At 35.0% G+C, this 14,734-nt stretch overlaps 1 protein-coding gene across 5 annotated transcripts in view; it reads left to right on the forward strand.

Annotated features, from left to right (window-relative positions):
- The first annotated feature begins 914 nt into the window (after positions 1 to 914).
- Positions 915 to 14,734, forward strand: part of LOC149794170 (CUGBP Elav-like family member 4) — a 285,013-nt gene continuing 271,193 nt past the window's right edge. The window contains exons 1-2 of one of the 5 annotated variants that reach the window (XR_016422975.1): positions 915 to 1,000; positions 1,343 to 1,703. Coding sequence is in view for 4 of the 5 variants with exons in the window: in XM_089968270.1 (XP_089824396.1) it covers positions 1,460 to 1,703 (244 nt within the window). In the remaining variant the exon portion in view is untranslated. The remainder of the gene's footprint in view (positions 1,001 to 1,342; positions 1,704 to 14,734) is intronic. The other 4 variants (XM_089968270.1, XM_089968273.1, XM_089968271.1 and 1 more) reach the window with 4 other exon arrangements.

Genomic DNA, 14,734 nt, shown 5'->3' on the forward strand with positions numbered 1-14,734 from the left:
TACGTAGTTTTTCAAAAACATGGTAATAAAGTATGTGTCTTTCAGTGATTTTTGTATCAAATATGTTAATGATAATAATAATAATAATAATAACAATAATAGCATATTCAACTTTTTTGGCTTGTTTTTCTGTCATGTTTGGGTATATATATATATATATATATATATATATATATATATATATATATATATATATATATATATATATATATATATATATTATAGTAATTTGCATGGTTACAGCAACGCTTACCAGCATCACATCATACATCATCTTAGAGTAAGAATGATCAGCTTTCAAATATCGAATAATGTAGGATGTGAACATTGCACTCCTTAAATATTTCTGTTGATCTGTCGCAAACCTATGTTTGTTACATTCACAATACAATATTAACAAATTAATTTTCTCTTCCATTGCAATATTCAAAAATATGCATACACGGCACCCTAGATAAGGTGGGATGGAAGGAAAAACACCCTGCACCCCCCCCAAAAAATGAATTTAATGTATCGTTCTAAATATTCCAGTCAATGCAGCCAGAGGTGGCCCTATGGTTTTTGGAGCAAACAATGACTTGGGTGCCCCCCCCCCCCCGAAAATAAATCACTTTGTTTAACCGTATAATTTGGTGCCCCTTAAAACCTGGTGCAAAAGGCAACATACTAGTTGGCCTATACGGTCGGGCCTGCCCTTATTACAGCACAATGTACAGTTTTAACGGCGCACTTTTCTTACAAACTCAAATTATATTATCATAGTTTATCATCTAGACCACGGCCAACATCAGTACCTTTCCACGTTTGATACATTTCATTAGACAGTATCTGTACTCCTGCCAATAACTGCACTTTCCCTTCTAGCGAAATGGAATCTAGTGAGGATGGGGGTAATTTAATTCGAGTCTCAGGGTTTGTATACTCTCATCTGCTGTTCTTAATAGCGTAAAGCCTGCCTCAGCTAATACGACCCTATCTACGAGATACGGAATCCAAAATGGTAAGATATCTCTGCGAGATCATTTACACGTACATACGCATTAATATTTCGACTGATTGTATATTTGAGCATGTAACTAAGTGAAACCGCACGTGGCATGTTAACAGTTAGGGCAAATAACGGTTTATCACCGAAAATCCATAGTAAATATTGCAGCGCGTGCGGCTTAATCGTGGCAATAATGCTGTGTTCTGTTATTCAGTATCGCATATTATTGATTAGTGTGGTTCACAACGATGAATGCGGAAGCAGAACAAATTGATTAGGCTTTGGAATGCTGGGAAATTCATCATATTATCTATGTAAATAAGATGCTGAGGAACCATTCCGTTTTCATTTCAGAGAAGGTGAGATACGCTTTCAGGGTGTCGTCTGCTCTTTACGGTTGCGTTTGAAGAGAACCGGGTGGATCAGTGAACGAGTGTGCGCGTGGACGTTTGAAATACAAATAGCAGCCGAATGAGACCGAATATGGCAAATCTGTTGAATGGTGTCAACCTTATGGGTGATCACCATGCTCAAAATGGACCAAATGTGGGTCATTCAATTTCCATTCCAATGAAAGACCACGATGCCATAAAATTATTTATTGGGCAAATTCCGAGAAATCTAGAGGAAAAAGATCTAAGGCCTATTTTCGAGGAGTTTGGACAGATATACGAACTGACAGTACTGAAAGATAGGTTTACAGGAATGCACAAAGGTAAGTATTATTTTTTTCAAAATACTATTTTGAAATACTTTTAATATCTACATCTTTGATTCGCTCCAATATAAAATTGAAACCCCCCAATAAAAACAACAAACCAACAATCAACCAAACAAAACAAAACAAAAACACCCGCCACCAAAAAACCTACAAAAGTAACAACAACGAAAAACAACATTAAGACCCAAACAAAAACAACCAGAGATAAAGCATCCTTACTTTGAACATTATTTCGATCATGTAAAATCCAGTGTCGAATCACATATCGAATCATGCATGTCACCAATACAATTATGACCAAACGGGCATGCGCTTTGATTCAGAGGTACGTATGAATAACATGATAGTAATTTTAAACGAAAATCTATAAACATTTATTACTTGTATTTAATCAATTATTTCTGCATTTTTTGAAAATATTTAAAAACAATTGATCTTATATTATAGCATGTAATCAATACGATAATTCAGAAAGATGTATTTGCACAATTTTCGAAACTGGAAATATTGAAATATTCTGACGCCCTCCCCATCGCATACACGCACACACACACACACACACACGAAAACACACCATCCAAACCACCATGAAAAAAACAAATTCATTGTAATAGGGAATTCATATGTAGCATTACGAATGTAACTTGACTTTCTTAAAACTGCATGTCTATCCAAAAGGTGTTGCAAACGTACGATACGGAAATTCTATAACTAGCGCATAGGCCCTGACTTTCACTTAGGATGAGCGTCAAGTCTAAGCAGCCAATGGTTGATTGAGTACCTCCTCCATGAACACTCATGTATACAGAGATAATATGAAACGTGTTTTCATGTCATATGTAATTAAGTATTACAAGACAAAATTGTACAGCTAGCTAGAACCAATTAATATATACCAATTAACAAAAAAAATTCCCGTTTGTCAGTGTATTAAAATATACTGAAGGTGGGATTGCCATGATACAACTTATTCAATGACAGATGGGGTAAGATTGCCATGATGCAACTGATTCATTGACAGATGGGGTAAGATTGCCACGATACAACTTATTCAATAACAGATGGGGTAAGATTGTCATGATACAACTTATTCAGTGACAGATGGGGTAAGATTGCCATGATACAACTGATTCATTGACAGAGGGGGTAAGATTGCCATGATACAACTTATTCAATGAGATGGTGAGATTGCCATGGTACAACTGATTCAATGACAGGGTGAGGTAGCCATGATACAACTGATCCAGTGACAGTTAGGGTGAGATTGTCATGATACAACTTATTCAATGACAGATGGGGTAAGATTGCCATGATGCAACTGATTCATTGACAGATGGGGTAAGATTGCCACGATACAACTTATTCAATGACAGATGGGGTAAGATTGTCATGATACAACTTATTCAGTGACAGATGGGGTAAGATTGCCATGATACAACTGATTCATTGACAGATGGGGTAAGATTGCCATGATACAACTTATTCAGTGAGATGGTGAGATTGCCATGGTACAACTGATTCAATGACAGGGTGAGGTAGCCATGATACAACTGATCCAGTGACAGTTAGGGTGAGATTGTCATGATACAACTGATTCAGTGACAGATGGGGTAAGATTGCTATGATATAGCCGATTCCGTGACATATAGACCTACTACAGTTTGTTTTTTTTTAGCTGTAAACATAATCTTTATGTGAATTCATGTGTCCGGTATGTTATGCATCCATGCACGTATTCTATTTCTAAATCAAACGGCCAGATGTATGTGTGGCTATCGGCTGACTCCGGGTATTCCAGTATTATGTTTATTTTCTTACTTTTTATCTCCATCTGTATATTTCTCCCTCTCTCCCGATTGGTCTAAAGCACTCTCCGTTAGGGATCACTGCCATCTCACCTCTATCTGCGTAGGTTCGAGTCTAGGATTCGGCCAATGTGGGTATGTGAGAAAGCTTGCCAGTAGCTTCTCGTGGGTCGGTGGTTCTTCCGGGGGTTTCCCGGGTTCTTCCTCCACCATTAATACTGGCCGCCAGGTATAGCCTATTGTGTGCTGAAAAATGGCGTTAAACCCAACAACAACTCTCTCTCTCTCTGTCTCTCTCTACTCTGTGTGTGTGTGTGTGTGTGTGTGTGTGTGCATGTGTATGTACAGTATCTGTTTATTTACCAACATGTTGTGCAATACAGTGGACCGCTCCGGTGGCCTAGTGATTAAAGCGTCCGCCTCGGATGCGGGAGGTCGTGGTTTCGATCTCCGGCCGAGTCATACCAAAGACTTATAAAAATGGTACTGGCGGCTGTCTCGCATGGTGCTCAGCATTAAGAGGTTAGTGTCAGGATAATGTGACTGGGTGGGGCATCATGCTACATGTCTGCGGCATGATGCCCCAGATCTAGACATCACTATAAACTACCACACTGCAGATGTCGTAGCGATATGACTGATTTTTTTTTAAAGCTACGTTAAAAGTCTGAAATCACACACACACAGAGACAATAGAGTGAAGTATCTAGACCCAAAGATACGCGAGTAAAAGAAAATAACAAATATGGTTGTGATTCTGAAGAAAAAAATATTAAAGAAATTTAAATGGCTTTACGATTAGTGTCGACGGAAAAATACACGCTTGAAGTGCAAAGAAAATGTACAAAGAAGAAATTTTTTGATGGTTGAATGATATGTCCACGCCTTTATGCTTACCAAATTCAAATTCAGTTTGGACCATTGCTTAATGTCGAAAATGTATTTGATCATGAACTGAAGCTCGCTGTTGGACAACACTCTAAACTAAGTGTCTTGGTCGTCTTAAGAAAGTGCTCATGTCTTCTGATCACAAATAAGGGGTACGTACGATTAACAGGCTTTTAGCCATTATGCATTTTGTTTTCTCTTTATATTTCCTCTTTGAATTCTCTTTAGTCCCTAGTCAACCGGTTGGATTGAATTCCATTCACACACACACACACACACACACACACACACACACACACACACACACACACACACACACACACACACTATCAGCTACGTCTACTTCATTTCTGTTTTGCTAACTATCAACTCTTTATCGTCCTCTTTCGTGAAATTCAAGTTTTGGGCTGTTTTTAAGACAGCAAGATATACAGTATGCATTTCAAAGACTGCGTGGAATTGTCAGACTTTCTTATCTGTGTTTTGTTTCCCGAACGAGATGATGCGGGGCTTGGTAGGCTTGGGAAATGGGAGGGGGGATGGTGTTGGAAGTGAGACTTAATCTTAGTCCATACAATAAATTAGACACTTGAAACATGCATACATTGAAAATCAGCTATTTTTAAGACCATTGGTATTGCACTGAAATATATACATTTTATTTTTAACCTCCACGATATTGATGTTTTCATTAAAAATGTTTACTCACCCCCGAGCTGCAAAATAAAAATCGCAATTTCGATGGCTGTTCCATCTGTTTATTCTTGCAACCAGACGATAAACAACTGGCGTGTTTATGATGTGCCAGCCAAATTTAACAGGGAACAACGGGTGCTTCCTTTTCTGTTTATTTGACTCGAAAGGTGTTTGTTACATTACAAAAATTATGTCATTCAAATGGACTCCTGAAATGTGATAGGCAAGCGTATTTCACAAACATAAATCGAACAGTTTGGTACGTTTTGCAAGAAGCAAAATGAGTTTTGGAAATAGCTATTAGGGGGATCGATATTCCTTGAAAATTGTACAGCAATTACAATGTTTGGTTGGTGCTTTACGGCACACAAACACGTTGTAAGTTACATAAAGACTAACCACGGTGGCCAATTTGGGCTGATCTGAAAGTGGGAATCGAACTTGCACCACAATGGCCACGAGTCGAACGCCATAACCACTAAGCGACTGTGGCTGAACATGTTACATTTTACATGACTTCCCTGTGTGAGATTTTGGTCAAAAACGCACTGATCAGCTACATCTCTCTTCCTTGCGAGATGAATTCACGGGTGTACAATTTTTAAACTGAAATATAAAATGTCGAAATGCTGATATTATTCTCTTTGAATCAAACTGCATACTTCTTGACACATTTGTCTTAAGGCTTTATATTTAACTGCGCATTGAGCACAGAAGAATCAGTGTTTTTTTCATTTATTTTTTTGCATGGCAAACATCAAACGCAAGCAATACATTAAAAGCTATAACTGTCTCGAAATCAAATCTTGCTAATGAAATTAATGATGGATGCGATAAATTTAAGTATATTGCTTTTTTGTTTCCGCCTTAATGCAGTAATTTTGTTGCTTAATAACACCTTTTGAATTCATCGTTGTCTCTCCTAAAACAAGTGCGTGTTAAAAAAGACCCCCTCCAATACAATTACAAACACTGGTAGCAAACTGAGTATACATTGTAGAGTATATTGTCTCAGAGTAAGAAATCTGATATAGAACGTACTAAATATTCTTACTATTTGTTAACAATCAAAAATCATTACGAAAGAACCACAGTCTTCTATTATATCAGTAGGAACATGCACTTCAATTACTTTTTCAACATTGAGTAGCAGATATATTTTGGCATCTTTGATTTAACAAAAACTTTTTAACACGTGATAAGGTTAGCAGTTATATTTTGGTATCATTGATTTAACAAAGTCTTTTTAACACGTGATAAGGTTAGCAGTTATATTTTGGCATCATTGATTTAACAAAGTCTTTTTAACACGTGATAAGGTTAGCAGTTATATTTTGGTATCATTGATTTAACAAAGTCTTTTTAACACGTGGTAAGTTCTTTTATGGATTTTACTTCATGCTTTCGTGTTTGGCTTCAACTTCACGCCGAGTCAGACAATAATCCATTTGCTGTAGAGAAACAGAGAAGTTATACTTTAATTGTGTGATGGATGCAGATATTGTATATTTTGTAGTCACTATGGGGTACAATTCGTAACGATTGCTCCGACGAGGGCGTTCCAGACGTCTGACCCTATAGCAGCTTCAACATAGTATTTATATTACCTTCTTAAAAGTCTTATAGCAAACATAGACTGCACGCGGATCTGATAGGAAAGAATGGATGCATTTCAGCCGTTGTGTAGGAATCGTTAAGGAACCGAACTTTGACTTCTCTCCAAAGTTAGTAACACATACCAGCCACATATAATCTAGTATAGTCAGAAAGAGTCCATAAGTAAGCGAGACCCTGACATTACCCATACTTGCAGAGTCAGTCCTTCAGTGCGGACAAAACACTCTTGAATATCATCCGTGCCATCAGATATTGAAAGTGAGTCAAAGCATCAAAGAAAACTCAGCCCTTTTTATGCTGCAGATGTGTTAACACAAGATGAACTCATCCTGTACACAAATATTTTTCTGACTCTTGTTATGTATATTTTAATAAATTTATATTTAATTTAATTGTTTGTTTGTAAGTTTTTTTTATATTCCATTACTTGCTATTGTAATGTAACTTTATTTACTGGAATAAAGTTCAGTTCTGACTAATTTATTAAAATATATTTTTGTCTTAAACCGCTTTATAGAAACTTTGTATCTAATGCTGACCTAGTTCCTGACCTTGAATCAGAACATGTAAGAGTTGTAATAAACAACGTTTAAAAAAATTCTTTCTCAGAATAATATTCATCAAGGGAAATCGAGGCCATACTTGGAGTATGTGACAAATAACACGTATCAATTAGGTCTTTCCAGAGGATAGAACTACGTCTGTTTTGCGTTGTAGCTAGATTTATTATTGATGTTTTGAGAAAGAATAGTCATTAGTGCCTTAACATTTGAGAAGTTAAAGTGTTTTATGCAATGACCAGTTTTTGGGCTAATTATTTTGTTTAATTGATTTTTTTTTGGATTACAAGTTTGTTTTCCCTAGAAATACTAGGGCTCTAAATTAATTCTTGGACAAGGACAGTTATCAGAATTCAAACACTGGAATATTATTTTCTGTAATTCAACAAAGAACTGTTGACACATCAGTACGAACCACAGCATACGTCATCACCTTCCATTTTGGATTTCATCGGGATTCAAACTCAGTATCATTAGGAATTTTATTTTAATTCTTGGATTGTTTTTTAATTAGATTCTTAAAACCGTAATTTCTTTTTCTCATTTTTACCTTGTTTTTCTAGGGAATTGAATTATTTGTTAAATCTGATACAGTTTGTTGTCTTCATTTTTTTATTGGTATGCTTTTCAAGAGCCTAAACACGTAACAATTTCCTCTTAGACTTCTTTGCCACCGTGAACGCACATGGCTTTAAAGCAAATCTGTGTAAGGCAAATACTAATATCTTCATCAGTACTTATAGGTTACTGCATTTGTATGGGAAAATATGAACGAGTTTTGGGATGGAATACTGTACGACCTTGGGAGTGCAGAATATCCACCTGACAAAACGAGTTCATATTTTCCCATACAAATGAGTAACCTTTTTATTATATGCTCATTTTTTTATTCTACCTAAGGTTTAATTATATAAACACAATACACTACAAGAAACAACGTAAATTAATGTATGCCGCATTCCAAACTAAATACACAAGCGCATATTCGTCATTACACAAATCAACATTATTAATGCGCACATAACTCCGCCCAGACAAATTTGAACTTAGTCGCGCGCTCGACATAACTTTCGAAGGAAAATGGCGTGTCTAGTTAAAATTGAAATTTGGAGTCATATTGTGAATGAATGTGCATTGCAACAACTTTTCCATTTGATCTGGAATGAATAGAATTTGGTATTTTTCTCGATTCTAGGAAATTTCGTGATTATTGACTGGATTTGTATGTGACGATTCCACATGAAATACATGAGATTTAATAAGCTAGGGAGAAGCGTGTTGACATCTGCAAATGTGTTTCTGTTTCTGTCATTGAATGTTTGAAATCATAATGTGGGAAAAATATGAAGTCTTTCAACTGCAATTGTTAAAAAGACGCTATGGAATTTAATGCTTATTTCATTTTGAGTGCAGTAAGGAGGATGCAATTGCACTTATCATCTAAATTACAGCACAGTTTCGAAATGTGTTATCCAGATTGAAAACCTATGACATGGTTAATGCAATTCGGATTTGCAGAATTAAGAAAATACATTTTGAGGAAATTCAGGATGTAAAACTGTAAGTATATTTTATTTTGCCATTCTTATCACCAGCTAAAGAAGAGAGTATATGACTTGTCACTTGTATGTTATTTGTAAAGACGTTATCTTGCGTCTGTTATATAATGTAGCTAGCCTAAATCCGTAACATTGCATCAACGCGGAATGTGCCAAAGCAGCTGGTATGTGGCAGTCCTTGAAACATCTGTTTTAGTTCATTCAGAAACAAATTTAAATAACCACAACGTAAAGAGCCTCTTAGGCGAGTGTACATGATTTGTGTACAAAAACAAAAATGCTGGCGTCTGCGTCCATTGTTTGTTTACAAGAAAAAGTAGTTCCTTTATGCATGTGAATGCTATATGTGTATTGTCGCGCGAGTTCAGTATCGGGTAATATTGAACGATTCTGACAATGTAAAGTTAACGGGGAAAAATGAGCATATAATAATTATTTTTATTGCCTGTGGTCCATATTTATTTAAAGCCAAGGGTTGTGTTTCTTCTTATCTAGGATCTTCAGATTAAACTTGTGTCCAATACGTCAGTAATAACAGATGAAATTTGTGTCCAATATATCATGTATTAACAGATGAAACTTGTGTCCAATATATCATGTATTAACAGATGAAACTTGTGTCCAATATATCATATATTAACAGATGAAACTTGTGTACAATAAATCATGTATTAACAGATTAAACTTGTGTCCAATAAATCATGTATTAACAGATTAAACTTGTGTCCAATAAATCATGTATTAACAGACTAAACTTGTGTCCAATACATCAAGTATTATCAGTTTAAACTTGTGTCCAATACATCATGTATTAACAGATTAAACTTGTGTCCAATACATCATATATGAAACAAACTCATCATAATTGTTCGGAGGTGACTACCTTCTCTGTGTTCTCAGACTCATGAAATATAACTTCAGCTGATGTATTCATACTGTAGATACTAGTCACCCATATTCCTCTACGTAAACCATGTGGCATCCACTGTTCCTAATAATTTTCTGTAAGAAACTTCTGAACTGTATAATTCTGGAAATATTCCTAATTTCGATAATAATCAGGATCCATTAATCTGAAACAAATAATATCCCAAGAAATAACAGGAACAAATAATTCGTATTTCAAGTCCCTTAACAATTCTTGCAGCTCACTGGTATATATAAAACTCTCGTAAAATATACAAAGGACACAACTTTTATATATGCTGTAGTTTTGCTTAAATAATTATATAAGGCTGTATATATGTGTCATGAAGTTTACCAACTGATTCATTTCCAACTTTAAATCATCTATAAACATCATCGGACGCACATATGGATGAAGCATGTAGCATATTTCCCCCCCCCCCCCCAAAAAAAAAAAATTATGTTAAAGGTTATAAAATTCTAATTCGCGCACACACCTTTAAAATGAAAATGAAAAAGCCTGGACATAAAAATTAAACCGATGGATAAAGAAAAAAATTATATTGACATATAAAACATGGCGACGTTAAGAAAGAAATCTGATAATTATCATGCAAGTTTAGATCTGCAAATGAAGAAAAAAATATTCATTATATTTCTTCATAACCAATTTAAACAATGAGATGGGACACATGTATACTTCTATACTTCACTATTATCGCATTAACTGCTTTTTTAATATATAATTAAGTCTACATTCAAGTAATTGTTAGGTATATACATTTAGTAATATTAAGTCGGCTGAATTTTCTCAGTCCTCAAGGTTTGTAATTCATATTGTTTAAATATAAAACTTTATTTGAAACAAAATGTCACGAAGTGATTACTCATTTTAGTTCTTTATTGCCAAAAGTACAAGCTTATAATAGTCTACAAATAAAAAGGTCATTTGGACAGGCTCTCTAAAAAAAGAGTGAAAACCTTGAACTAAAAAAAACCCCACAAACAAAATATTATTGCTATCATATTGGTCTCACACCACCAGTAAGGAAAGTATTTTAATTACGAATAAACTGCTTGAATTGCTTGATTTAGTCCTAAAATTCATTGACGTTTCCTTTACGTGATATCCGTTTCCAATCTACGTGTCCCGGAACTTGATTTCGTCACAGCATTTTGTTCATTGACATTTCATTTACGTAAGGAGCGTATCTAATTGCACGTGTCACAGATCTTGATTTCATCACATCATTCCGTTCATTGACGATTAGTTTATTTAAAGTGCGTATTCCACTGAAATGAAATATAAAACTATGATGCTGATTTCAGAGAAACTCATGCACGTTCATGAAATAGTTCATTAACTTGATAAGACCATCGATTTCAGTATTATAAGTGGTGCACTGCTAGTACGTTCATGTCCCGAGAATCTTTATCATGTGTTACAAGCTTTGTTTTACTGAGAAAAAGACAAAGGTTTCTTAATATGTGAGCGTTGCTAAAGAAAACAAGTGAAGTTAATAATTATGTTGAATACTAAATTAGTGAATTATGTACAGTATAAATAAATGATAACTAACATAAATAAAAAAAACCACAATAAATTCGCTACCATTGTTATCTTTCACAAAAGCGGAGAAAAAAGCAAAGGAGATGAAATTGATCCTGACTTCAGTACGAGGCTAACCAGTAAAATGGCGATTTTCAGTACGATACCTTATTACGGGCGAGACATGAAGTGTAGAATCTTTAAGCACCTTAGTGGTGAGAAATCCTATTCATGTAACCGTTCTTTGCGTTGTATAATTATCATATTTCTGTATGTAACCATTGTTGATGTGTACATGTATCTGAACTGGTTATATCCCTGAGTTGTGTGATGCTCTTAAAAAGGGCCCTACCTCTGTGTCATTTAATGCTCTGAAAAGGGATATATCTCTGTGTCATTTAATGCTCTGAAAAGGGATATATATCTCTGTGTCATTTAATGCTCTGAAAAGGGATATATCTCTGTGTCATTTAATGCTCTGAAAAGGGATATATCTCTGTGTCATTTAATGCTCTGAAAAGGGATATATCTCTGTGTCATTTAATGCTCTGAAAAGGGATATATCTCTGTGTCATTTAATGCTCTGAAAAGGGATATATCTCTGTGTCATTTAATGCTCTGAAAATGGCTATATCTCTGAGCTGTAGAATACTCTTAAAATCGCTATATCTCTGTGTTGTGAAATGCTTTCAAAAATGGCTATATCTCTGTGTCGTGTAATAGTTCTAAAAATGGCTACATCTCTGTGTCGTGTAATAGTTCAAAAAATGGCTACATCGCTCAGTCGTGTGATGCTCTTAAAATGGTTATATCATTGTGTCGTATGATGATCTTAAAATGGTTATATCATTGTGTCGTATGATGATCTTAAAATGGCTATATCTCTTTTTCGTGTAATAGTCTTAAAAATGGCTATATCTCCTTATCGTGTAAAACTCTTAAAATGGCTTTATCCCTATGTCGTGTAATACTTTTAAAATGGTTATATCTTTGAGTCGTGTGATGACTGTTAAAATTGCTATATCTCTGTGTCGTTTAATACTCTTAAAATGGCTATATCTCTGTGTCGTGGAAAGCTTTTAAAATGGCCATATTTCTGTGTAGTGTACTACTCTTAATATGGCTATATATCTGTGTCGTTAATAGTCTTAAAATGGTTATATCTCTGTGTCGTGTAATGCTCTTAAAATGAATATATATTCGTGTCGTGTAATACTCTTTAAATGGCTATATCTCTGTGTCGTGTAATAATCTTAAAATGTCTATATCTACGTTTCGTGTAATACTCTTAAAATGGCTATATCTTCGTGTCATGTAATACTCTTAAAATGGCTATATCTCTGTGTCGTGTGATACTCTTAAAATGGTTATATCTCCGTTTCGTGTAATACTCTTTAAATGGCTTTATCTCTGAGTCGTGTGATGCTCTTAAAATGGCTCTATCTCTGTGTCGCTTGATATTCTTAAATAGTTATATCTCTGTGTCGTGTAATACTCCTAAAATGGCTATATCTCCGTGTCATGTAATGCTATTAAAATGGCCATATATATGTGTCGTGTAATTCTCTTAAAATGGCGATATCTCTGAGTCGTGTGATACTCTTAAAATGGCTGTATCTCTGTGTCGCTTAGTACTCTTAAAATGGTTTTATCTCTGTGTCGTGTAATACTCTTAAAATAGCTATGTCTCTGTGTCGTGTACTCTCTTAAGTTGGCTATATCTCTGTGTCGTGTAATATCCTTAAAATGGCTATATCTCTGTGTCGTGTAATACTCTTAATATGACAATGTGTCTTTGTCGTGTACTACTCTTAAAATGGCTATATCTCTGTGTTGTGTGATACTCTTAAAATGGCTATATCTGTGTTGTGTAATACTCTTAAAATTGCTATATCTCTGTGTCGTATGCTTTTAAAATGGTAATATCTATGTGTCGTGTAATACTCTTAAAATGTCTATATCGCTGAGTCGTTTAGTACTATTAAAATGGCTATATTTCTGTTTCGAATGATACTCTGTAAATGGCTATATCTCCCTGTCGTATGGTGCTCTTAAAATGGTTATATCTTTGTGTCGTGTAATAGTCTTAAAATGGCTATATCTCTGTGTCGTGCAACAGTCTTAAGAACGGCTATACTTCTGAGTCGTGTGATTTTCTTGAAAAGGTTATATCTTTGTGTCGTATAATGCTCTTAAAATGGCTATATCTCTGTGTCGTATAATGCTCTTAAAATGGCTATATCTCTGTGTCGTGTAATGCTCTTAAAATGGCCATATCTCTGTGTCGTGTAATGCTCTTAACATGACAATGTGTCTTCGTCGTGTACTACTCTTAACATGGCTATATCTCTGTGTTGTGTGATACTCTTAAAATGCCTTCATCTGTGTTGTGTAATACTCTTAAAATTGCTATATCTCTGTGTCGTATGCTTTTAAAATGGTGATATCTCTGTGTCGTGTAATACTCTTAAAATGTCTATATCGCTGAGTCGTTTAGTACTATTAAAATGGCTATATTTCTGTTTCGAATGATACTCTGTAAATGGCTATATCTCCCTGTCGTATGGTGCTCTTAAAATGGTTATATCTTTGTGTCGTGTAATAGTCTTAAAATGGCTATATCTCTGTGTCGTGCAACAGTCTTAAGAACGGCTATACCTCTGAGTCGTGTGATTTTCTTGAAAAAGTTATATCTTTGTGTCGTATGATGCTCTTAAAATGACTATATCTTGGTGTCGTATAATGCTCTTAAAATGGCTATATCTCTGTGTCGTGTAATGCTCTTAAAATGGCCATATCTCTCTGTCGTAGGATTCTCAAAATGTTATATGTTTGTGTCGTATGATGCTCTTAAAATGGCTTTATCTCTGTGTCGTGTAATAGAGTAAAAACTGGCTATATCTCTGTGTCGTGTGATGCTCTTAAAATGGATATATCTCTGCGTCGTATAATGCTCTTAAAATATCTATATCTCTGTGTCGTATACTGCTCTTAAAATGGCCATAGCTCTGTGTCTTATGATGCTCTTAAAATGGCTATATATATGTGTGTTTTGTGATGATCTTAAAATGGCTATATCTCTGTGTCGTGTAATAGTTTCTGAAAAGGCTATATCTTTGTGTCGTGTAACGGACTTTGAAAGGCTTCACATTTGTCTCGTATAATGGTCTTTCAAAGAGATATATCTTTGTTTCGTGAATTGGTCTTTAAAAGACTGTATCTTTGACTCCTATAATGGTCTTTTAAACGATATATCTTTGTGCCTCGCAATGGTGTTTGAAAAGACAACATCTTTGTGTCGTGTAATAATCTTAAAATAGGCTATATCTCCGTGTCTTGTATTGATCGTTGAAAATGCTACACATCATTGTCGTGTAATGGTCCTTGAAAAGTCTTTGTCTCCATTTAGTGTCCTAAGTTTCGTAAAGGCTGCATCTTTGTGTCG

This window comes from Sinohyriopsis cumingii, chromosome 8, assembly GCF_028554795.1.
Source record: "Sinohyriopsis cumingii isolate HCF-2022 chromosome 8, ASM2855479v2, whole genome shotgun sequence".
Classification (NCBI taxonomy): Eukaryota; Metazoa; Mollusca; class Bivalvia; order Unionida; family Unionidae; genus Sinohyriopsis; species Sinohyriopsis cumingii.